Below are 24,481 nucleotides of genomic sequence, written 5' to 3' on the forward strand. Positions count from 1 at the left end.
CCAGTGGCATCTGACTGATCCTGCTCAAAACCATCTGTCCCTGACTGCTGGACTCCCATCTATTGATAGCAGCACTGTGGTTCCAGTACAGACCACCGGACACGTCTCTGGAAATTGAGCTGTTCAAGCTGGTCATAACCTGGTCTAGCTGGGTATGAGCTGGTCAACCAGTCAGTGTTGGTAGACTATGTGAGCTGTCATTTAAAAGCATAGTTTGAGTTGGTATTAATATGGTAACCAGATTAAGCTGGGAGCAGGTCTGAACTGGTCAACCAGCTAAACCATGTCGAGCTGAGACCTGCTCTGAACTGGTCAACCAGCTTTCAAAACCTCGCCTGAGTTAGCAGGGCAAAGACAAGTGATATCTGTTGAATTGCTATGATGTTGCAGAGCTGATTTTTCTAATAATCTCTTCTGGGGAATACAAAGTGATTCCTGACCAATAGCAGCAATGAAGCGGCTAATTAGAATTGGGGCAGAGGGATTCACTGATGAAATATAGAAAGCAGTTAGGGAGGTTTCATCAGCACTTCTCTAGAGGATGCATTTTAGTTGAAAAGTGGCTGTGAGCATCACACTGAATAAGAATGCAATACAGGCAGATTGAACGACATTGGGAGAAATACCCAACAAAAGATAGATATGAAATGTCTATTACTGTCACAAACCCATATTGAACACCCAGAGGATATGGTGGATATTTCATACAGATAGTTGATGACTAGCTACTTTTAGATATGAATCATACTGATGTAGTTTCATGGACTCATGAAACAAGAAATTGAAAAAGCAGACTCCATTACCTGCAGATTTGTTCACAGTGAATTCTCAAACACTCAGCCAGTCTGTTTATATTGATGAATATACACCCAGGTTCCAGGATCAGTGTTCCAGGGAATGTCTTTACAAAATGATTTGGTTCGTCCCCAGGCTAGTTTGCACTGCTGATAATGTGGTGTGCAATGGGTTTTAACATTACTAGCCTCATGATCCTTCAGATAGTACTATGACACCCCTTAGTGGCTAAACAAGAGTTTACACCTTTTGAGAAAGGGAAGGCAAGCAGTCTTCCAGCACATGTAACTGCGGTCTTTGGTAACCTTAAGGGTGAGTTAAAATTAAGCTTTATCCTGGACTAAATTCTGTTTCATATGGAGAATCACCATTCAAAATTTAGTCAAGGACTAGGCTTAATGTGTGTCCATGAAACTGGCCCAGAAAGATGCCATTATTTAGATGTAATTCAAAAGCTGAGATTAACTGCAGATTCTCTTGGAAGAAAAGAAGAGAAAAGAGAAAGAAGTCAGAAGGGAATACAGTGCCCATTAAAGTTGAAATGAATCGCAGCAAATGGTTCTTTAAATAACAGGAGGTAAATGCCTCAGAGTTTTAGAATTATGTAAAGAATGCGCACAAGCACAACATTATAGAGATCACTGAGATTAAACTAAATATCATGCTAAATAAATAAGTATACTCCCAGCGTTTTGTGGTGTTGACCCACTTAGTCGCCGTCGTAATTCATTTTTGCATGAGGATGCTTAAATATGAATTTTGTTCACAAAAAGGCTACAGTACACTTAATTTGAGTACTTGCAATAACTCAATTCTGTCCCTAAGAATAATCTTAAAATAGAATACCTAAAAAGGGCCAAGACAACAAGCTGAGACAAAGCTCTGTTAAAAATAGGTGCGAAGCTGTTGGGAGTTTGAGTTGAAAGGGGTTTGTTTCCGGCAAGCACAGACAGGAGAGAGAGAGGGAGACAGACGGCAGATTAAGAACAATGGTTGCATTTATTTGACAAACCAAACAGTTTCACAGATGGTGTGGCAAGGGAAGCATCCATGAGAAAAAAAACAAATATTATTTATTATATTCATCTTATTGTACTTAATGTCAGGTTGCTGGTTCCATCCTAAAAAGCAAGTTCAAACACCCACTATACGCACCTTTTAATTACAGTATCGCCTTTTCAGCAGGTACATGTGTATAGCAGTTGCTGCCAAATGCATTATCTAGGAGTTGTTGAAATGGTACTGTTTTTATTTTTTAAAGATTAAATAAACAACACGCAATACATTTTACTCATCTCCAATGAACAGGACAGACGTATGGAATACCAAAAGCAATTTTTTAAAATCAAGTTACATGGGTTCTGAAGTATTTGGGCATCAAACCAATGAAAAATATCCTGCAGCCATTTGCAACTCAATGATAGCCCGTTTGTAGATTATTGATGCTCTGTGAGAAGTTGCCCATATTTTGCAAAGCCTGTTATTAATTCCTGAATGCCATTAGGGCGGGCGTTATAGCTGGCGTAAAAGCATGCTCTCCTCGATGACATCCCACACACCGCGTTTTCATGACAAGTCATTTGTTCATGTGCCGCATTGGATCTATACACAGGAAATGCATTTTAAAACAAACACTTACTAATAAGTTAGCCGAAAAGAGAGAGAAAAATCAACAATCAAAGTCTCCCCATCAACTGGGAGCGAGAGGCCAAAACAAAGGGTGAAGGATGAGATGCTGGATTTCATTCCAGAGGAAGTGACATCACAGTGAAGATGTTGAGGCGCGAGTGCACGGGTGGTTCTAGAAGGTCTCTCGGCAGACCTCTTCCATGGCGACAGGCCTCCTTGGGTAGTCCCTTAGTGCAAAGAATCGTTGGCGTAGCGGAGACTCCATAGTGCCGGTCTGTCCCTGTGGAGCTCTGAGAAGCCAGCGATGCCATCCAGTGAAGAGACGGTGGAGGGAAGAGCCCTGTTTAGTGCAGTTTCATAGCCCCGCCGACCCTTTGAGATGTGATACACAGACCTGTCCAAGCCTGCAGTAGCAGAACTCTCACCATTACAACCCGGTTCGCTAAATCCCAGTACATAACAGTTCTGGGATCTATTTCCGTCGGTTTTGTCTGGAGTGAGCCACCTAGACATCTGCAACCATAACACAGTGTGCTGGCTTGCCTTCTGACTGCCCTGTTATACAAACCTATCATTGCACAACAGCATGAATCCTACAGCAGCCATCTTGTGAAAAGCAAGTTATTCTAAGTGAAGTTAAGCTTAGAAAAGGTAAACTGGCGTTGGCTCACCTCCCTGCAACCAGAGTGTTTACCCGCCGAATCGTAACAGCCGTGATATATACATGGTGGAAATGTGACAGGTTATTAAAGTAACAAAAGCCCGGCACTGTACACAAAGAAAGACCTTCTATCTGTGAATCATCATATAATGTAGGAAATGCATCCGGGAAAATTTTTTTTAAAATTAAATTAAACAAAGACTCATTATAGTCGGTCAAATTTTAGGCAGGTCAGAAACTTAATTGCACAGAAACTACCCTGAAAGAAAAAGGCGCAACATCACCCAGCACTTAATGTTTCAGCAGCTCAGAACCAGAGTAATTACAGCCGTTGCACTAGCACATAACCCCTGCGGTAACCCCTGGGAATACCTGTCCCGACAGCTCCGGACTGCAGGGGTTTCCTGTTCAGACCAGAAACGATGCTCGCCAACAACAGCAGGACTGTGACCGAATCCTCCACACAGACGCTGTCAAACATCGTTTGTTTTCGCTCACTTACAGCAAGAACACTGCAACGTGGGAGGAAATGTTGCGGCTCAGTAAGTTTTGTTTAAAAAAGTTAAGCTTCCTTTAAGGCATTTACAGATAACCACTGAAATGGAGCAGTTTATTTTGGTGGTTTGCAATGCTGTAAACTGGGGACCCCGCCCCCTCCCTCTTCCAGTTTCTTGGTTAAAACGGCCGTTTTGCGGTCTGTATTGATTTATTAAGTGCTGTCATTTTAACCCAAACCGCTGCCTTTTGGGCCAGTCATTGGAAAAATAATTAAACTATGAAGACTTTTGGAACCGTTATTTTGGATATTACCTCAGTTTAACCATCTGAAGAGGTTGTTCACTTTCTCTTTACTTTACTTTAAAATAAAATAATAAATTTCTTCAATGTCTGTGAATGTCTAAATCGTATTCACAATGAAATGCATATGTACAGTAACAGACAAGAAAGTTCAGCTAAAAAGACTCACATCGGCATGCTCTCACACAGACCTTACACCTGACACGGGACGTTCTGACTGGGGTGTGTCCTTTTCAGGAAATGACAAATGCACGAAGAACCCCAGAATAAGAATGGCAATAAAAAAACAAAGGTGGCGAGCGCATTGCTGGTCCTCATCAGTCCTTTAGTGATCCACAGTTTGTGCTGCACATTGAGTATACTAACAGGTCCCTGTCCTCTGTAGTAGTGGAGAGTGGCAGCAGCAGTATCCATGATACATAAAATCACTTAAAATGGAGAGGGCGGGAAATGGGATGGAAAAAAATAGGCACCAATGAGTGAGGAGGGATGAGATGAAAGCAAAAGCCCCCAATGATTGGCCAAGGCTGAATGTGCATGAAAGCCCAGCCAATAAATGATTATGCCGACCACCAATAGAGACCAAGCGCGCTCTAAAGCTCCTCGTAGTCTCCGCCCTCTCTCTTTGCTGACCCCTCCCCTCCCGCCAAGAAGGCCTCCAGGTCATCCAAGTCCCCAGCCTTCTTTGGCTTCGACTTCTTTTTCTTCTTCTCCCTCTCTTTCTCCTTTTCCTTCTCGTCTCCCGTGCCCGCCTCCTCCTTCTCTTTCTTCTTGTGTTTGTATCGTTTTTTGCCACTCTTGTCTTCCTCCTGGGGAAATCAGCACGGGACAATGGTTAAGGAGCAGGCTGTGAGTTAAAACTCCAGGCAGGGGCATTGCTGCTGTACCTTATAGATACGCATACGGTACTGCTTTAGTAAAACTGTTCAGTGTTACATATGAACAGTATGCAAACTTGTAAACTGCAAGGTATTAACACTAGATATAGGTGTCTGTTAAGCAAATGCACTACAGAAAATATCACTCAAATTACATCTACATCAAAAGAGGATACAATTGGATAAATGTTTCAGTGTCGCTCTGTTGAAAGCTTTACCAGCCTTAGTTATCCTCACTAGAAACACTAAAGTGGTGCAACCTCAGTAATGGGATACATTAACTTTTTTTTTTTTTTTTTTTTTTTTTTTTTTACTATGCCCAAACATACCTCTTTACTTTTCTTCTTCTTTTTCTTTTTCTCCTTGGAGGAGTGTTTGGTTTCTTTATCTGCAAAGACAAAAAGGATTAACAGCTTTGCGCATAGCTAATTACTGAACTGAGCAGCCATACTCTAAAACCATCAAAAACTAATGAACCTTTAGTTTTGTACAGATGTACAAATGTTCATACTTAAACTTTCCAGGTAAATTATGGAGAGGGAGGAGGGTTATGATACGGTGAGTCTGACCTGATGGGAGAGCAGTCCTCCACAATTCCAATGATGTGCTTTGCTAATAAATCCATGGCTAATTGCTTCTACTGAATAATGACCTCATGGTGGTGGGTCTCGAAATGGAGGTAGCTATTTAAGTGAGCTTAACCGCAGCCCAGGCAGACAATCCAGTTCACGGAGGGACTTGTATACAACCTCCCAGAGGCTGTATTTGCCAAGGATTAGCCAATTACGTGCATTCACCCATACCAGGACTTAGACCAGTCCCCATTAAATACAAATATTCAGCTGTCGTACACAACCTTAGCAAATAATAACAATAATGACACTGGGGTAGGGGGAGGGATAACCAGGGGGCACTTGCCTTCCTGCTCTTCGCTGCTGTCCTTCATCTTGGTGGCCCCCTCCTGGATTCCTAGGCCGAACAGGTCGGTGTCGTTCTTGCTCTTAAAGGACAGAACGGTGGGCTTCAGGGGTTCGGGGACCTGGGCAGATTTCAACTCGTCATCAGTCAGGTCGGAGAGATCATCCAGCACAGGGAACACCTCCTGAGAAGGGAAGCCAAGATGGGAGGACTGGGGGTCAAACAGGAATAACAATGTTATTCACTTCATATGTGAGAGGTCATAACGTTATGGCTGATCGGTGTGTATTGCAAAGCAATGAGTTGGGACTTCAGACAGACACCAACAGTGTCCAGTGTGCAAAATATTTATTTAATAGGGTGTTATGCGACAACATGTGGCCAGTACAACCTGCATGCTCCATGGCATAGTCTCCAAACCTCTGGGAATTCTGCAGGAGGAATACAACTGTGCTCTTGCACAAAAAACTTAAGACTATCCAATAAAGTAATATTTCATCATAGACTCCATCGCTCAACTGCTGTGCTGCAGTTTCAGCTCTCCCTCGAGAAAAGCTGAAAAGGCAGGCACTCTGCAGCCATTTTATGAAGACTCAAAAGTTAAAGACAAAATTAGTCTGAATCCAGGCCACCTGTCATTTGAGAATGGTAGTCTGCATCATTCAATGTTTGGCTTTGTTGAGACAGCATCCTCTATACTATAGGCTTGGGTTCACAAAAGAACTGATGTCTTTTGTAAGAAAGAATCACCTAAGGAAGCTAATTACAGGAGAGTGAGGTTACAGAAGCCAAACAGAGCGCTTTACTGTGTGGAGAAAAGCATCGCGATTGATTTATTCCCCAATTGTGGACACCTATCGGAATGACATGGTGTACCTGCTTAACCTTCTGGGCGTCTGACTCTTCGCTCTCAAAATCGGGGTCGTCCAAGATGAAGGACAGCATCTGCTTGGCGACAGGAGCCTCGCCGTCGGTGTCTGAGGACCCGGCCCCGGCGTTACCCCCTCGGACGCCCCCACGCGGAGCGGGTTGCGTTGCGGCTGGGGTGGGGACGAGACCCGGGACCTCAGCTTTCAGGCTGCTGCTGGGGGGCCTCTTTTCAGCTGGTTTGGCCTGGGCCTCTGTACTGAGGTCAACCCTGAACCAGAAACCACCAGGCGCAGACAAAAACACTATTAGGCAGACAAATAAAATCTCAAAATAAAAGTGCTCACCTATACTTTAAATACAATAAATGATTTGTTATTTAGCTGGTACTTTTATCTAAAGCTACTAACAGATAATAAAGCTAAGCAATCCTATCTGCAGCAATGCCTTTCTCAAGAGCCCAAAAGCTATGCTGGTCTTGCCGTGGCTACACGAGGGCTTTAACCACCATGTACCTTAGCCACTAGGCTACAGGCGACTGGGGAACAAGCCTGAATCTCTGTTGCCCAAGCGACAGCACCCTACCTACCTGCTGTCTGGCCCGCCGCTCAGGTCCTTGTTCTGAGTCGTGGGTGGGGCAGGCTCTCCCTCCCCCTCGTCACTGGACAAGGTGATGTCTTTGCTGGGGACCGGCCCCTTGGGCAGTGCTTGGGTTGGCTCTCTGTCGTCAGGGTCCAGGTCGTCCTGGAAACCTGCTACCATGGGGTTTCCTCCTCTGCCTTCACCATCGCTGATAGAGGGAGAGGGAGAGAGAAAGATAGACAGGGAAAGAGGGGAGAGGTGTCATTTTGCCCCTTTAACACAGGGACCTTTAAGTAGACTCATTTTTATGCATTGACTCAAATGCTTCACAACAACTTATATTTCATACATGAGTGAAATGACAGCACTGCTTTGCCTAAAGGATGGGAGAGATGTACCGATAAGAGACAAGGACGTACAGAGGTAAAAAGCCGGCATTTACTACAAAACCAACACATAATCTTGACAAGTATTTTAGTCTTATATATAGACTTGTATGTAATGCAAATAATGTTCTACTTGAGACAAAAAAAGGTTTACCTGTCGCTGTCCGCTGTTGCCGCCGCAGGCCGTGGCTTCTCCTTGGCTTTCCCTGGGAGGCTGTCCTCCAGGAAGCTGCGATCCAGACCCTCGTCCGGCACGAAGTCGTCCACACTCTGCACCGCCACGGGAGGGGCCGCAGCAGGGGAAGGGTCTGTGGAGAGAGAGCAGAGTTAGACTGCGGGTATGTGGATCTGAGGGTCGGCACTCCTCCACAAAAAACACCTGTGACTAGGGCAGAAAAAGGAAATACTTTGCTTCTTAATGAGGTTCATCTGCCGTGAATGATTTAGCCAAAATACACAACAAGATCAGACCCTTCAGAAAATAAATGAAAAGAAAACGGGCTTGACACAATCAGAAATAACTTCAGCTTCTGAACCGTAAAAGCTCTGGGCAATGCCACCTGCTGGCAGCCTGAAGAAGCGCAGTGTGATCTGCGGTGGCCAAAGCAGTGCACGGGTCAAAGATCTCCACACGCCCTCCTTCCCGCCTCTACCGCCTAAAGTATCTTGTGACTTTTCCGCTCTGCCGCTCAGGTGCTTGAAAGCACGGGACAGAATTCTTTCCATGGATGGCGACGTGTTAACGGGCATTCTCTGAAGTCTCGGTCTGCCTGACCTAAGCTCAGCCTTTGATTCAGAGGCAAGCCCAGCGTGACAAATGAGATCAGAGGCCCAGCACAATGTATACGTGTGTTTATGTAGGCATGCGTGTGCACCCCGTGGGGTCATTTGTCCTCCTAGTTGGAATCAGTGGGGAGCCAGCGTGGGAAGAAACTGGAGTAGCTGGAGTAAACTCACACGAACACAGGGGAGAGCATGCAAACTCCAGGCAGAGACGATCAGGCCGGCCAGGATTCGAACCCACAACCTCCTTCTCGCGAGGCAAGAGTGCTAACCTCTATGCCACAATGCCGCGCTCTTATAAGTGTGTAGTACTTGCGAGGAAACAGGCTGTCCATTAGAAAAATATGTGATAACGATATGACTTGCGATACATAAACAAATATTGAAGTATGTACAGTTCTAATGTCTTTCTGCTTTAGGTACACTGCTAACATACACCCCTGACAATGAACAGCCTATGCCCACTGAAGAAACTTTTTAATACGTTATGTCCAACGTGCTTTTATTGAACAAATGAACAGCCAATCAATTTAACAGAACACAAATTTAAATAAATACTATTCATGGCAGTTTAAGCAGCCTTTTGGGATGCGTTTAGCTTGCACGTTCACCTCAATGGTGATAAATATACAATACTGTCCATGCGAGGACCTGCATTGCAGCAGAACAGGCCTGCTCACCGTCCCAGAAGCAGGCCTGAGTCGCATAACCTTCCAACCGCATCAGTATTCAGGGCAGCTAGCTCACCCCTCCCCTCACTGAGCCGTTCCACTGTCCCCCGACTGCCACAGTAACTCAATTTACCCACCAACACACACAGCATTTACAGCATTACTGCCGTCTTTTAGATATCGAAAAAGGTCGGTTCCATCTTAACGCCGTGTCCCACCTGGGCCTTCCGACTGTATTTTCACTGCACCTCTTCCTGACTCATCGTATTAAAATAATACTCATCATTTCTGCCTGTGTGCAGCTGGAGCTGAGGTTAAATACAACACAGTGCACAGACAGCATTCTTGTCTTAACAAATTAGGACGTAAAGCGAAAATCATTAATCGTTCGTGACACATGAATTGGATAAAAAAATTAAAATATGGTGGTATCAGGCAAAAATAGCTCCAGTTGGAAACTGTTCAAAGTCACATCTTGAACACCCACGACAGACGTAACCGATGCTAAAATAGAGGGATTTTTTTTTGCACATACCTCTAAGCCAAAACGCTACTGCTAAAGTGCTCACCCTGCAAGCCAAGAACACTCCTGCAGGCACTTGCCGGTGTACTTATCTGGTACAATCCCACCCGCTGTGGCTAAGATCACATTTTACGCATTACCCATTCATCAGGCTGGGTGTTTGTAAAAGCCTTTCTTCAGGCTTGACACACAGATTATGCGTAAAACTGGCTTTGTGGGGACCTGGGGAGAGGAGCCTCCGTGGCTGTGGAAATGCACTCCGGTTCACCAGGAGGGTAACTTAGGGAAGCCTTCATCTAATACCGCACGTGTAACACTATACTGTGCATATGAAACGCAGAGCAAACAGAATAACGAGACACCAGTGGATTGGATTACACTTCACCAATATAGAGAAACTCAAACACCTGCAGGACCTCAACTGAAATGCTAATTCAGCAAATCAGCAGTCTCCATCTATCGCCACACAAGATATTTGCCTACAATTCATTTATGCAATTAAATATTAGCCTAACTCGAAGGTCTCAAGAGTAGAGCTCCACCCAGAAGTTAAACACGCATGTCTGTGAGACGGACAGATGGATGGACGGACACGGGGAGGACTCACCGGGTTTAGCAGCTGGAGCTTCAGGGGCGGAGGCCATCCCAAAGAGCCGGGAGATGATGCCGCGTTTTGGGGCCGGGGCTGCCGTCGCCGTGGTGACCGGCGGCGTGGGGGAGGGAGCGGGGCTCTCGAGAACCTGAGACGGGGACTGCGTTTCGGTGACGGGGGGTGCTGCAGCAGTGGGAGGGGCGACGGGGGGAGGAGGGGAGGGAGAGGGCGAAGGGGACTGCAGGACCTGGGTGGGGATCGGGGGTTGTGGGGTCCCAGGACTGGAGCTGCCTGTAGAAGCCCCACTGGGGGGGACAATGGGGGACTGCGACCCTGAAGAGGGGCTCTGTCCGTTGGCCGGGCCAGGGGAACCGTAGCCTTTACTGCGGGCTTCCATCATCTCCAAGAATCTGGAAAATCAAAATCAATCAAATTGAAATGATTAATTCAAAAAAACGTTGGTATCTGTCAAACCAATTACCCACATTACTCGACAGCACCCGTTTGTGTACGATGTGTGTGTGTGTGTGTATGTGTAGGTGTAGGTGTAGGTGTAGGTGTGTATGTGTGTGTGTGCGTGCGAGCGTGCGTTTGCCGCGTGTACGTAGGTGTAGGTGTATGTGTGTGTGTGTGTGTGTGTGTGTGTGTGTGGCGTGTATGTGCGTGTGTGTTGTGTGTGTGTGTAGGTGTATGTATATGTATATGTGTGTGTGTGTGTGGCGTGAGTGTGTGTGTGTGGCGTGTGTGTGTGTGTGTGTGTGTGTGTGGTGTGTATGTGTGTGTGTGTGTGGCGTGTATGTGTGTGTGTGTGGCGTGTGTGTGTGTGTGTGTGTGGTGTGTATGTGTGTGTGTGTGTGTGAGTGTGTGTAGGTGTATGTATATGTGTGTGTGTGTGTAGGTGTATGTATATGTGTGTGTGTGCGTGCGTGTGGCGTGAGTGTGTGTGTGTGTCGTGTATGTGTGTGTGTGTGTGTGTGGCGTGTATGTGTGTGTGTGTGTGTGTAGGTGTATGTATATGTGTGTGTGTGTGTGTGTAGGTGTATGTATATGTGTGTGTGCGTGCGTGTGTAGTGGTGTGCGTGTGAGCGTTTCTTTGCGTCTGCGCGCGTCCGTGACGGTGATAAGCGTACATGTCGTAGTTCTGGTCCTCGGTCTCCTGCTGGACGGTCAGCTCCTCCAGCGTGGCGTCGATGTCCAGCTGGTTGGTCTCCAGCTGCCGCAGCAGCGTCTCCCTCTGTGGAGAGGGGTGCCGTGTTACTTCAATGCCCCCTCACAGGCAGCCAAACAGACAGAGGCCCAGACCCACACACTCGACACGGACCCACGCACTGAACACAGAACGACGCGGCACGCCCTGAACAAACCATCCAGGGCAACTGCATCCAGGCAGGGCTTGACCATTACGACACCTCTACTGGACACACTGTCGCTGGGAAGTACTGTAGCTCGGCTAGCCCACACAACACTAGCGGATAATGTGTCAGCTCAGTCTTCCTCTCTGCCATCAATAATGAAGGCAGTCTGAAAGAAGTTTGGTGTTCGGTGAGTTCATGTGACCAAAGGAAGGGGAAAATATACCAACGGGAGAACAAAACCTGAAAACCAACACAGGGCATTGGAACAAAATGTTCAAAGGAATCAATACTTTGTAATTAAGCCAATTCTTCAACCACATCATACATAGTCATAAATAAAGGGTAACCTGGGTATATTCAAGAAAGCGTTAATAAAACGTTATAATTAAACTGTGCAGTTCTCCAAGTCATAATCTTAAACTTCAAATAACTTCTAAAGGCATCCTAAGTGACAATGAGTTTCTTAGAACATGTCTTCATTCCCTCTGAGAGTGCGGAAAACCAGATGAATCAATCTGTCAAGCCTGAGGGTTGAGCGATAGAGAGGGGTGACGGGCAACACTGTAGGTATTTCACGGTTTCTGCAGCCGTTGCAGAGACGCAGCCTGGCACAGCCAGGGAGCTTTAAGTGCATCGTGCTTATTTACAGCACCCTGGCCCAGCCAGCGTGCCGCATAAATGATGCGGCTTCTCCGAAACCGTCCCCGTGGTCTTTAAAAATAGATACGCTCGTACGAAGCCCAGACGCAGGCAAACGAGCGGGGGCCAAGGCAGGACGCCGGGAATTCACCTGCAGCTGCAGAAACGGAATGTTGAAGAACCTGTGCAAATACTTCAGGCCAAAACCGTTCTTCATGGAAGATTCGGCATAGTGGATGTAGGACGAACCCAGAGGTCTGAAAATGAAAAGAATAAAGTACAAATATTCACAACAAAAACAGTGTGGTGAGATGGATTTCAGTGCCCCTGATTCATTTCTCTTTTGGAATCGGCGGGGGTGGCTCTGGAGTTAGCACTACGCCAGCAACGCCTATTCACCAGGAGCATTGCAGCCAACAAACTCGCACTGTTACAAGTGCTCGCCTACGAGCCCACCACCATTTCACATGGTGAAGAGCACTGAGAAATGCAAAAGGAGCTTGTGGAGATGCGTATCTTTCACTGCGGGATGGTAGTCTTGGGTTATCAGCTGCTTTATTGGAAGGAGGCGATGGGAGCAGTGACACAGGGAACCCCAAACCAACCAATGTGTGAAAGGATGGTAGGCTAACAATACAGTTGATAGATCCTGCCACTATAGGGCCCAGTGCGTATGCATTGAGGTTGGGAACACATTCAGGAAGCTCCCTATCTCAGACTGACGCATGCATGAAGCAGGGTTTCCTCACTTGACTATGTACTACCGCGAGGCCAGGCCTGCTTAACCCTGCTCCTGGAGATCAACAGCTAAAAAAATATTATCGAGTTGCTAAAGGGTAGACCCAGGTGTGCCAAATTAGGGTTGCAATGAGAACCCACAGGACCGTAGATCTCAAGGGTTGGGCAGGCCTGCCCTAGGCGGAGGGGCTGACGTCAAGACATCCCTGTTCTAACAGTGTGGTGTCTGGCAGACCAGAGCAGATGATGCCAGAAGGGGTCTGCCTGAATGCAGGAGGACGAGCCCTGCACGCCCAGGCTGGAGTAGCAGGGAGGGAAGAGCGCCCCCTACCTGTTGAGGCCGGAGATGAACTCGTGGATGTCGTCGGGCAGAATGACGCGGTGTTCGCCCATGTCCCGGTGGTTGCCCAGCACACAGACGGGCACGTGGGTGGGCACCTTGGGCAGCTCCCGCAGGATGTAGTTGAAGGTCCTGCAAAAGAAGCCTTGGTTAGGAATAAAACAATAGGCTCATTCCAGTCCTTTATAATCTTGCCCTTGAGCAAGGACACATGAGCACATGTTTTCCGGAAGTATTATTTTGTAAAGTGTGACGTACAAATGATCAGCCTGTGGATCCACCTCTCCACACCTGTGACATCTGTAACTGATGCTCCTTCAAACGTCAGTACAGAACATTATATACATAGCAGGCAAAACCGCACAGCCACTGAACACTGGTCCATCGCAGAGTTTACTACAGGTCATACAGACCATAGATAAGTCAACGATACGTTTCCAGTCAATACCCTCAACTGCTTCTGGTAAGACCAAGAATGTCTCAAATTGCTATGCATTCCACTCCTGATACAGATTTCATGCTTTAAAACCTATTTAAATGGCTGCATTCTTCAACAGACTTGCTCAATGGCAAGTCTGTACGATGACCTGACCTCCAAATACTCGACAAATACAAAATAGATAAGCCCAGAGTTGGTATGAAATACCAAATCAGTCAACTACATATTTTACAAGTTACTCTAAATTGCACAAGGAGAATAAAATGCTTAGCCCACTGAGCCTTGAAAGGATTAGGGTTAAAATGAGCAGCTAAATGCATGGGAAAACCGTTTCAGATAATCAAATGCTGAAACCAAAGCACCCGCAATGTCCTTGATGTACTGATGTACTTTCCGTTTGTTTGCTTATTATGGAAATTTACAGCAAGTAATCTGGAAAACCGGTTTATGGCCCAACACTGGTGCGGCCCAGCCAGAATCCCAACAATCGAGACTCGGAATAAGGCCATTCCTCTGCTCCTTATGCCGGGGTCATGTTACTGAACCCAATCACAGAAGAACAAGTAGCAGCTGGCGAAGATACGATAGCATTTCCACCACAGAAACAGAACTCTTACCACTGCTTGGTGATGTCGAACATCAGGATCACGCCGTTGCAGTTCTTGTATACATCAAGAAACTGGGCATCAAGGGCCATCTCACTTTCAGACTGCAGAGGAGAAATACAATATATGTACATGTATGTGTAGGTGTGCGCGCGTGTGTATGCAAGCTATATCTCACTTTCACACACACACACACACACACACACACACACACACACACACACACACACACACACACACACTATGTGTACTGTTACACGTGTGTAACAGTACAGGACCTTTCAGTAAGTATCGGCTTGATGCATGCTACAAAACAAACAATTACAGTCTTTCTTTAACAAACACGCGGAACTGCATTTCTTTGTGCTCAACTGAAATTCTAAACTCTGGGTTCCGCCCGATGAATGGAAAGTTAATATGGCTTAGTTTGTTCAGCAAGAAATGATGGCCAGTTACTGTACACAAATTTCTTCATGTACTTACAAACATGTCTATACAGGTCAGTCACAGATGTTGATAAACAGAATAGGATGCCACTGGGACAAACATTCGGTCAGGTAGACGCCACAGTGAAAGGGAATGCCTTTCAAAAGCCTTTAGTACCATCACAGTCACAAAGAACAAACACAAAGACAGATTGGACAATGTAACCTGAAACAAAAACCGACTGAACCTTACCTCCTGGGGCTCGTTCTCCAGCTTCAGGCTTTCCCCTCTCTTTTTGCCTTTACCTGCAGTAGTTCAGAAGAATTTAAATCAAATGCCGCCATTAAAAAACCCCACACCCTGTCTCGGCAGGCATTTATAACCACAGCACAGAACACCCAAAGAGTAACCATCATTCATATTTCAACATTTCCAGATCCACACACAAACTGCAAGGGAAAGTTAATTTGAGCGATTAATTGTTTCGGCACGTCACATTTTGTTAAGAGGGACGAGTACAGAAGGGTTGAAATTTGAGGATGAATGACAAGGACACTGAGGCGAGGGTCATGGGTTGCTTTTTTAAAGTGCTTTTCATGGACTGCAAAGTAAGTTAGTTTGTTGAAGTGGCAGCTCTGTTGAACCACTACAAATGTGTTGAGCCCATCTGTGGTGGCACGGCATCCATTATGAACGAGACCACAGAATATATATCGTCAGCGGTGGAGTGAGGAACATGGCTCATTAAAATGGAGGATGATTACGGTTCGGTTGACATAGCCAGAATTAACATTTTCTCAGGGAACGTGATGAGTTCAGTAATTTAGTGCGAAAACTGTGGTTTCACAGGGGACAGGGTCTTCTACAGCCTGGTTTCCCCATTGCTGCATTGGGGCATGCCTTACTGCAGGGCTAAGCAGGTCCTGGGGCCCACAGTATCTGCATGTATTTGCTCAAACAATGCAATAGACCACCTGATTTAATCAATCCTTTTACCTGCTTGGTTCAGGAAGTTAGGTCATCAGTGAAATAAGGTGGTGGAGTATGTGGCTGGACCATATGCATGCAGACACTGCGGCCCCTGGACCTAAAGTTGAGTAGCCAGGGTTTACTGGCCTGGTCCAGTGGTTGAGAAAGCTCCCTACTGACCTGCTAACAACATCCTGTTTCACCCTGGTCTCCCACTCCAGCCTGTTTCCACATAACTTACCCCTCCTTAAGTCACAGGGCAGTACTCCTCCTGAGGAGTATATGCCATATACTGTCCATTTTACAACTGCGAGTAAACACGAGTGTGGTGCATCTACTGTATGAGTCAGGAGCTAAATGAATTATTCACACACATTATTAATTAAGGAGTGTGCTCACTGGGAAAGTGCATCCACCGGGAGTGAACACTTGGTATAAGAGCAAAGTTTAATGAGCAAGGGGCCCAGGCCTGGCCAAGAGAACGAGATGATCTGATTATAATATTTAAATGGCTAACGTCACTATGACTGTCTCTCACTGTAGAATTTGTGCCCCAAATTATTGAACTTCTTAATGATTAATAGTAACAGAGCAAGGAAGATAAGAATAAGATAAAACAATATCACGTCAATATAGTCCACATTATTAATTGGCATGTGTATAAGGAGGTCTGTATCGCTTTTAGTCATCAAATACCAATTTATTTTAACCAATCGTTCATTGTGGTTTGCTTAAGAGAGCAAAACCTTTTGCCTGGACCAAACAAGTGAGGGACAGCTTATCGTAGCTCCACCCTAATCTCCCATGAATAGCACTAGCTACAGACTGCACATAGGCAAACACAGAACAATCGGTACATTAAAACAAGCCTGAATGCTCATACTGTAAACTCTGCTCTCTGAACGACAGCACTATCCTTTCAGCGAGGACTGGCCCTGTGATTTCCGCACAAAGCAGCGTGGCTTCGGGGCGATATCTCTGGATTTCCGACTTGCGCTTACCCCACCGCGTGTTTGTTCAGTCACACAGCAAGCCTTGAAAAGGGCCCGTCCCTTGTTTGCACTCATACGATAGCACACAGGAGGCAAGCCCACAGGACCACAGACAGAGCACAGCCTAAACTCTACGGACTGCGCAGACTCTCACCTAAACCTTCAGGAACAGGGGCTTTTTGGCCTGAAGGAATTGCAGGAGGAGGAGCAAGAGAAAGAACATTAATATCAATGACTAGCAAAATTCACATCACACTGATTTGACAAACAATGCGTAATGGTATCAGGCTGGAATGGACAGCAGTTCAAAAAAACTTGACGGTGAGGAGAGCCAATGTAAAAACACAAACGCACATGCAACTGTACAGTTTTAAGGGACTAAATTAGATGTTTATTGTTTGGGCTAATTAATTATAGTATCCCACACAAGGACTTTGTCACATACACACAGCTCATGTGCTTGAGGGTCTTGTGCTCCATTAAAATTTTTCTGCTGGTATCTGCCTAATCCCTACACAGTGGGGATTGTAAAAAGCTTCATTTACTGACCATACTTGCTGCTCCTAAAGAGGCTATTAATCCTAGGGTGTTACAGACTAAATATTCTATGTTACAACCGTGGAGATGCATGCAGCCATCTGCAGCCTCTGCAGTCATGCAGTCGGGCTGCGCAGGCACTGCAGTGGAAGACTGCGCTCATTACGCAGCTGGCGCAGCTGACGCAGACAGCCTGCAGTCCGCGCACGGAGGTGGAGGACGTCCCGCTGACTGAAGCTTTCCCCGACGGGGTGATAGTACAGCCAGTCACACACCGCCCTACTCCCAGACCTGCTGTAATCATCACGTTTTGATTCTGCCATACAGGGCGCACTCAACAGGGTGAGTCACAGCGTGCCACCCGGGAGCCAATGAAATTTCAATAAGCATTCACTGTGTCAGGAACAGAGGTCTTGTGGGGATAGACGATAAAATACGCTTTAATAAAAGGAAGTGCCTCTCATCGAAAGCGATCGAAACAGAGCAGGGCTCCATGGTGTCGGTCAAGAGACCGACACTATAAAAGGCGTTTATTAATCCGATGACTTCAGCTGCGTTGTTGGAAAGGCACATTTCTTAAAAATACTCTTAGAACAGTCGGGCCGCTACCAAAAAATAAGGATCTGTGACAATAGTTGTTAAATAAAGAAAAAGTTAAAAACATATGTCAATTTTAACACAAAAAACACTCCAACCAGCCAAGAAAAGCAAAGCTCCATCACAGACTCTTATGAGAAGCACACAAGACTTGGCTGATGCTACCATCCCAGTTTCAGGGGAAGAAGCCATACACAAACAATTTCACAAGCGAAGCCGAAAAAGATTCGCCAGGCTGTGCCACGACAGAATTTCAATGAAACTGAGAGTTTTTATGCAAAATCTTTATGCAATGACTGCACTGTAGGGATATAGCAAAATAATCTTATCAGGTTTTCAGATGAGGGAGTGAGGTAAAACACCTAACGTATTGTTCACGATTAATTAAAATAATAGTCATGGCAACATTACATGACTAATAATCAAAGGTTTTTGCTTGAATAAATTTAACATCAGTCATTTAGTTTCTCTAAATGTATTGAGAGGATCCAACCTTCCATATATACTGTACAGTATAACCAGGGGCGCATGATTTAAAGATGAAGGCCCACACATGCTTAGCAACTAATAATGTACACCGAATGGTTTCAAAACAAGCCCTGGCAGAGAAGCGCCCCTCATTGCAAAGCAGATGAGGTAAACCTAACCTCAACCATTACACATCTCCTCAAGTCAGCTGAAACTGAGTGAGCATATACAGCAAGCAACTCCCAGATAAGCTACTCTGCAGAGGTCAGTTCACATCAATCTCTCGCCACTCAATAATAGGCCTGATGAGAAACTCACCTTTGTCCACTACGTCCCAGACCTCCACCTTCACCACATCATCGGTCGCTGTGAAGGAAGAGAGACTGATCAAAATACAACCACACCACCACAAATATGTCATTGAGAGCTTCAACAAACTCCCAGCCAAACCCTAATGATAGGTTAACCACAACAGCCAGAAGATCTACTGAACAAACTAATTAAGTGGAAGTAGTATTAAATGTTTTTAAAGATCCAAAACATGATTAACTGCTGAGCAGGTTTCATTCTCTCCAGTATTTTTTAGCAAATACCTCAATGGAGGTAAAAAAAAAAAAATCAATAAACAAATTTTATATCACTGAAAGTGTGTATTAGTCTACAATCCTTACCAACATTAAATACCTTAAAATCTACACTATTCTATAACGTGTCCATCACAAGTACACCACCTATTTTGCAGTACTAATGGTCTAGGCTACTGGGTTTAGTGGGTTATGAAGCACATAATTTACCTTGCTGCGCACCCAGATCTGAAGTGTAACGGTGCATTCAAAAGGAAAGGTGCATGAAAGAGCATGACACGGATTAGCTCTCATTACTCTGAGAGATCAGTAACAGCAAAACGCAAGCAGATCCACATAATAAAAGATAGAAACAAACAACCACGCTTGCATAATTTGCTTTGCACTGACAGTATGGATAAGCTAATTATCTGAGAAGGTCTGGATTTCAGATCAGGAGAGACAGGCTGGTGCTTTTCCCTGCAGACCACCTCATTAAAGAAAGTGGCTTTCTTTAGATATCCAGCCGTCATGGGTCTAGAGGGTCATGGGCACTGGCTGGAAGCACAAGGGGGAAGCCAAAATGATGAGTTTAAATCAAACCCAACACACTTTTATTTTATTGGCAGGAAGAAGCTCTTGGCCAGAGGTACGAGATATTATCTGCCTGTACAATATCGGAGACAAAGCGGAGCGTGTTCGGCACAGAGGAAGTGAAACGGTCTGAGGAGGCCTTCGGGAAAAAGAACGGGGGAAGAGCTGCACTTTGTTCTGAGCGGCGCTCTGGGGTTACCAGGGCTTTGTGGGAATTCGCTCTGGTGAAAAAAGGGCGTTCACGGCATCAACAAACTGAGTGAATGGTGTCACAAAACTCATTGTCATGGCAAAGCCTTCCTCTGTATTTTATAGGCTGTTTTGAAATAAGAGTCACAGCAAAAATAGCTCTGTAATCTGTAGACCTTTTTACGGCTAAACTTAGTCATTACACAGATGCCATTACCCAGAGTGCATACAAAACGGTAAGACAAAGAGCCGTTATGACACAAAGTCATTGGTGGCACAACTGATAGTAAGTGTCATTACACAAAGATTGGTTATTGCCACAGTAGGTACAAAAGCGAGTTCCAGGATATTGTGCTATACTGTAAGTAGTAAGCTGGATTTGAGGATATAGTGCTAAATGTAGAATATGTGCGTCCAGGGCATAGACTGTAGAATAATATGGACCAAGTGCCCATTATGTCACCAACTGACTATCCATGGGCTTGTGAAAAGCATCTTCAAGCCCTGAAGCAAAGTTTACCGGTGCCACCATGTTTTACAATTTGGAGCCAGAGATCGCACAGTCGGGAAGCCGATAAGAGTATAATGCATAATTTGTCCGCGATTCGTCCACAAAGTATTGCTGTATTGTGGTAATTACACAATAACATGGGGAGGTATTTGAAACACTGATTGGGACTACATTTGCATTTGGGAAAAAATTATTGACTTTGTATTTTGACCGCAATTGTACCATTGACTTGACATTGAAAACAGGTCTGAATGACCTATAATGGAGCTAACCGCATGGGCGCTAGTGAGCACCGTCTCTCAGCATGACCAGGAAATGCCCCTTGGTCCAAAATAACTTTTCAGAGTTTAGGATGGGGAAGAGATTGTTGTTTGAAGAGACCGGTTTTCACATTGTATGCTGGAATACTCAGCTCTCCTGAGCACTGTTTTGAGTTCATTACACCATTCTGCCACAGAGAAAAGACTAGATGGATATGACAAGAAGTGACGTACAGAAGTTGCTGAAATCAGATTTTCCCTGAGAAACACTGACTGCTCATAGCAGCCTAAGGTTTGTATGCCTGGGCCTCTCACTCACTACCCAACGAGACTGGCTCCCATGGAGTAATGACAGCACCATCATTTTACCACTAGATGGTAACACTAGGTATAAATAAATAAATCAGCAGTGCAATGGTAGCCCAGCACCGAACCCATCCTGTTCTTATTGACAGCCTGAATGTGGGGGTTGAGGGTTTGGACAGAAATAGATTTTGGGTGGGTGTGTTAATGTGATCTTAGAAAAGGTCAAATGAAACTGAGGGAGATCCGCAGCCATGTTGGTAGAAGGACAGATCAGCATGGAACAGAGAAATTTCCTTTTAAAAAATGGATAGGTTGCAGCCAAAATCTACTCCCAACAGTGCTGACATGCTATTTGCAATACAATCAGCGATTCATTTAATTAACTGACAGGGTGATTAAGCTGTTCCTGCCATGATGAATGGTCAACAACTTTACTTGGCAGGCATTTATATAGCGCCTTTATCCAAAGCGCAGTACAACTGACGCTTCTCCATTCACCCATTCATACACACACTCGCACACCGACGGCGACTGGCTGCCATTCAAGGCCCCGACCAGCTCGTCAGGAGCATTTGGGGGTTAGGCGTCTTGCTCAGGGACACTTCAACACAGCCCGGGCGGGGGATCGAACCGGCAACCCTCCGACTGCCAGACGACTGCTCTTACTGCCTGAGCCATGTCGCCCCATACTTCACTGATGTAAGAGGATGCCCCTCAGTCTCCAAAAACAACATTTGCTTGTACCAATAATTCCATGATAGCTGCTACAGTTCATTCACTGCCAGTCATTTTCTCATCAGTGACAAAGCTTGGGCAAGTGGGCTACTGGGCTGGTCTTGGAGGTAAGATATTTTTAACCCATAAGGTATAAGATCACAAATACACAATTAGAATTTTATTAACTGGAGAATCTAAGGCTGATGTAACAATCAGTAATGGTAAATAAAAGCGCATGAGTTCTAGAACAATGAAAAAACATTCTGAAACTCTCTTCAAAGGGTTAAATTGTCAATTCACAGGACATAAATCAGTCAGCCATGTTGGGAAAGGGGGTGACTGGGAATAAAATAACCTAAGTGAAAATGTGAAGCAGGATTCTTGTGCAAGGCACTTGTTCATCTTACTTTTGTAGTTCCAGTGGATGCTGGTGACCTGGATCTCCTGGGTTGGAATGTACTCCTCCAGAAACTTATGTCCCTGTAGGCGGTGCCAGAGCGTGCTTTTACCCGTGTTCCTGTCCCCACGGATCACTATCTTCACTGGTTTTGGAAAGAGGAGACAGAACACACCCAGATCCTTTTACTGCCATGCCAGAGAGGGGAAAAAAACTGTCAATTTAGTGCAACAGGTTAGTGCACTTACAGGAAACCACCTCTTGGTAATATGCTAACCTACTTTGGACAAGAGCTGGAATGGCTAGAACTATGTACATGGAGTTATTTCCACCATTTAGTACACAGTATTGGGAGGACTGGAATAAATAATGTATTAAATGCTGTTGGGATGCCCCAAAGAAAACCAGGGAGACATAAAAAAAGACATGAATTTCCCACTTTCCACCCTAACTAACTACAACTGCAATAAAACAGACAAAATAAAGCTAATTTAGAAAAACAATTGTGTCACTTCAGGATGGCGAGCACTGGCAAGCTTCTCCATTGACACAGATGCAGCCTGCTACAGCTGGCACAGTGTAGTCACACGTTACAGTTCAACCTGACCAGATTGAGAGTAAAGTGGGAGGACACCAACAGAGGCCTCACTGGAGGATGCTGTGGCCATATGCGTGTCGCCCAGTGACGCAAATACACCACTCAACAGCATGCACCAGGGCAGCTTTCTTACATTGGAAGTGGTTTTCCCCCTGCACAATGTCAGCGATGTGTGTTTTACAGCAATGCGTCAGGGCCTGCACTCAAGCTTGAGCCAGTCTGCACTGGGGGGTAACTGTTCTCCTTCATGGTGAAATCCACAAGGCAAGGGGCTAGGTAGGTGAAATGAAATAGACTATGGCTTTTATGCCTCACGCCTATGCTTCTCCATGCTGGTTCACAGTAAATGCCAGTTTGTCCGCTGATGATTCTAAAGCACAATCTTGCTCCCATCTCTCAACACACTATTCAGACCAAAGCGCCCGTTAAATAACAGAAAATTATGTTTATTCAGTGGCAGAAGAGGTAACCTTCATCAACAATAAAACCTGGTGCTTGTTAGATAACTTTCATACAAGTACATTTTCATTTTCCACATTGCCAAGGTCAGCACTTACTGTTATACTGGACGCCCTTGGCAAAGCGCCGTTGCAGACTCTGGTTCATCGACTGCAGGCCAGCAGGGATGTTCTTGTCCCTCACCTGGCCTGGCTCAGAGCCAACTAACTTCTTCAGAGCTGAGAACATCTTGAAAGGAGGCTGGCAGAACTCCCTTTACACACAATATAAAGTCTGCAGAACTAATATTTGTCTCACTACCTCTGCTATGGACACCCTGTTACAAACTGAAGACTTCAAAAGCTCACTTTTCGTGCCCATAAGCGAATGAAATAAAACAAAACTATAAAAGAATAGCAGCACAGGTGCAGTGGTCGTTATTGATATGACAGGACACAGACGCAGGCGATTAAATGGTTGGGTAGTCAACTGGTGTACTGGATACGCATCATATCTTTAGGCCAAATGAGTGTCCCACTGGCACTTCCAATTTCAGTAAGATTAAAATATAAACAAACAAAATTCTGATCTTCAGAGTCAACTTCAAAGGGCATTTCATTCAAGTCAGTTTTTGTTTTGGTAGATTACCAATAGACCAATCTTGTCAGTGTATGTCCAGTTACCGACGTCTATGGGGGAAAACAAACAAACAAGCACATCATTAAAAAGGCTATCATTTTTAATGTAAATCATTTAGCCATTACCAACACTCACTGCATAGGATGCCGGCATGATCACCATGTAAATGACAGTTACCAGATCCAAGGAGCTAAACGCGCCTGCTCGCTTGCAAAAAATAAACTTCCATGCATGACATGAACATCAAACCTGCCCAGCTAAATATCCAGTAACATTCAAATCGCCGGCTTTGAACGCCGACATATGTTAGCTAGCATTTTGGCTTGAAGAATGAATGTGATACCGAGGTATCTGGTTTAGCTTAGCTCGCGAATGTATCGATAACTTGCATGTTATATCTAGCTATCCATCTAACGTTACTTCGAAACTGAGTTCGTGTAACAAATACAGACAGCCTGACATGCACAAGCAAGTTACTTTGGTGTACAGGTATGGTTATCATTCAGAAGGAACTATTGCCTGTCACATCAGGACATAGCTAGCTAGCTAAGCTAGCCTAAGACTGGAACAGCTGGCGAGCTAATCGGACACAGTGCTGCCCGTTTCGCCAGGCTATACGCGATAGACCATCAGGATTATTAGATCAAACATTGGAATTGCAGCGGAAGTTATCAAGGTACCTTTATGAAGTTAATAGTCAGATTATTTTTTATTCATTATCAAACAGCTCCCATTCACAGATTTTCCAATAAATCTGCCACCTACGTGGCCAACGCGAGTTGGCTAGCCAGCTAGATGACTAGCAGGCTATCAATACGATACGGTGGATTTTTGGCAGCTCGATCTGCTAGCAAGCTACACAGTCTTGTAATGTTCCTATTCATTTTCAACGTACTTACACTGAAAGCTGAACCGATTAATACAATTGATTCCATATTGTGGCTTGATCTTTAAAACTAACAGGGTGACATGACTAACAGTAAAACCACCTCCTCTCCATCTTCCGAGAGCAAAAGAGCATCATTCTTCCACAGCAGCCATTTTTCTTGCTTCCTCTTCAGGCACAGTTCTCAATCAAGAG

The 24,481-nt window shown here is 45.1% G+C and overlaps 1 protein-coding gene across 5 annotated transcripts; it reads right to left on the reverse strand.

Moving 5' to 3' along the window:
• Positions 1–1,775: 1,775 nt before the first annotated feature.
• LOC133141289 (rab-like protein 6) lies at positions 1,776–24,481 on the reverse strand. Of its 5 annotated transcripts, none has more exons than XM_061261786.1 (17): positions 24,390–24,481; positions 22,881–23,450; positions 21,736–21,870; positions 18,507–18,554; positions 16,741–16,770; positions 14,878–14,930; positions 14,212–14,303; positions 13,147–13,287; positions 12,229–12,334; positions 11,214–11,317; positions 10,099–10,493; positions 7,669–7,822; positions 7,136–7,336; positions 6,556–6,817; positions 5,680–5,890; positions 5,091–5,149; positions 1,776–4,692 (listed from the first exon to the last, which is right to left on the reverse strand). In XM_061261786.1, the coding sequence occupies exons 2-17, from the start codon at positions 23,008–23,010 to the stop codon at positions 4,477–4,479; spliced, it is 2,337 nt and encodes a 778-aa protein (XP_061117770.1). In that variant the 5' UTR covers positions 23,011–23,450; positions 24,390–24,481; the 3' UTR covers positions 1,776–4,476. The 5 variants fall into 5 exon arrangements, with proteins under 5 accessions (XP_061117770.1, XP_061117771.1, XP_061117769.1 ...); XM_061261787.1 differs by having other exon boundaries at positions 5,680–5,863; positions 24,300–24,468; XM_061261785.1 differs by having other exon boundaries at positions 24,300–24,468.

This window comes from Conger conger, chromosome 11 (genome assembly GCF_963514075.1).
Source record: "Conger conger chromosome 11, fConCon1.1, whole genome shotgun sequence".
Classification (NCBI taxonomy): domain Eukaryota; kingdom Metazoa; phylum Chordata; class Actinopteri; order Anguilliformes; family Congridae; genus Conger; species Conger conger.

Coding starts and splice junctions, on each gene's coding strand:
- LOC133141289 (XM_061261786.1), bottom strand. CDS start 23,010: ATGTTCTCAGCTCTGAAGAAGTTAGTTGGCTCTGAGCCAGGCCAGGTG. Junction 18,555..21,735: donor CATCCACTGGAACTACAAAA/GTAAGATGAACA, acceptor CTTCCTTCACAG/CGACCGATGATGTGGTGAAG. Junction 7,337..7,668: donor GCAACAGCGGACAGCGACAG/GTAAACCTTTTT, acceptor TCCCTCTATCAG/CGATGGTGAAGGCAGAGGAG.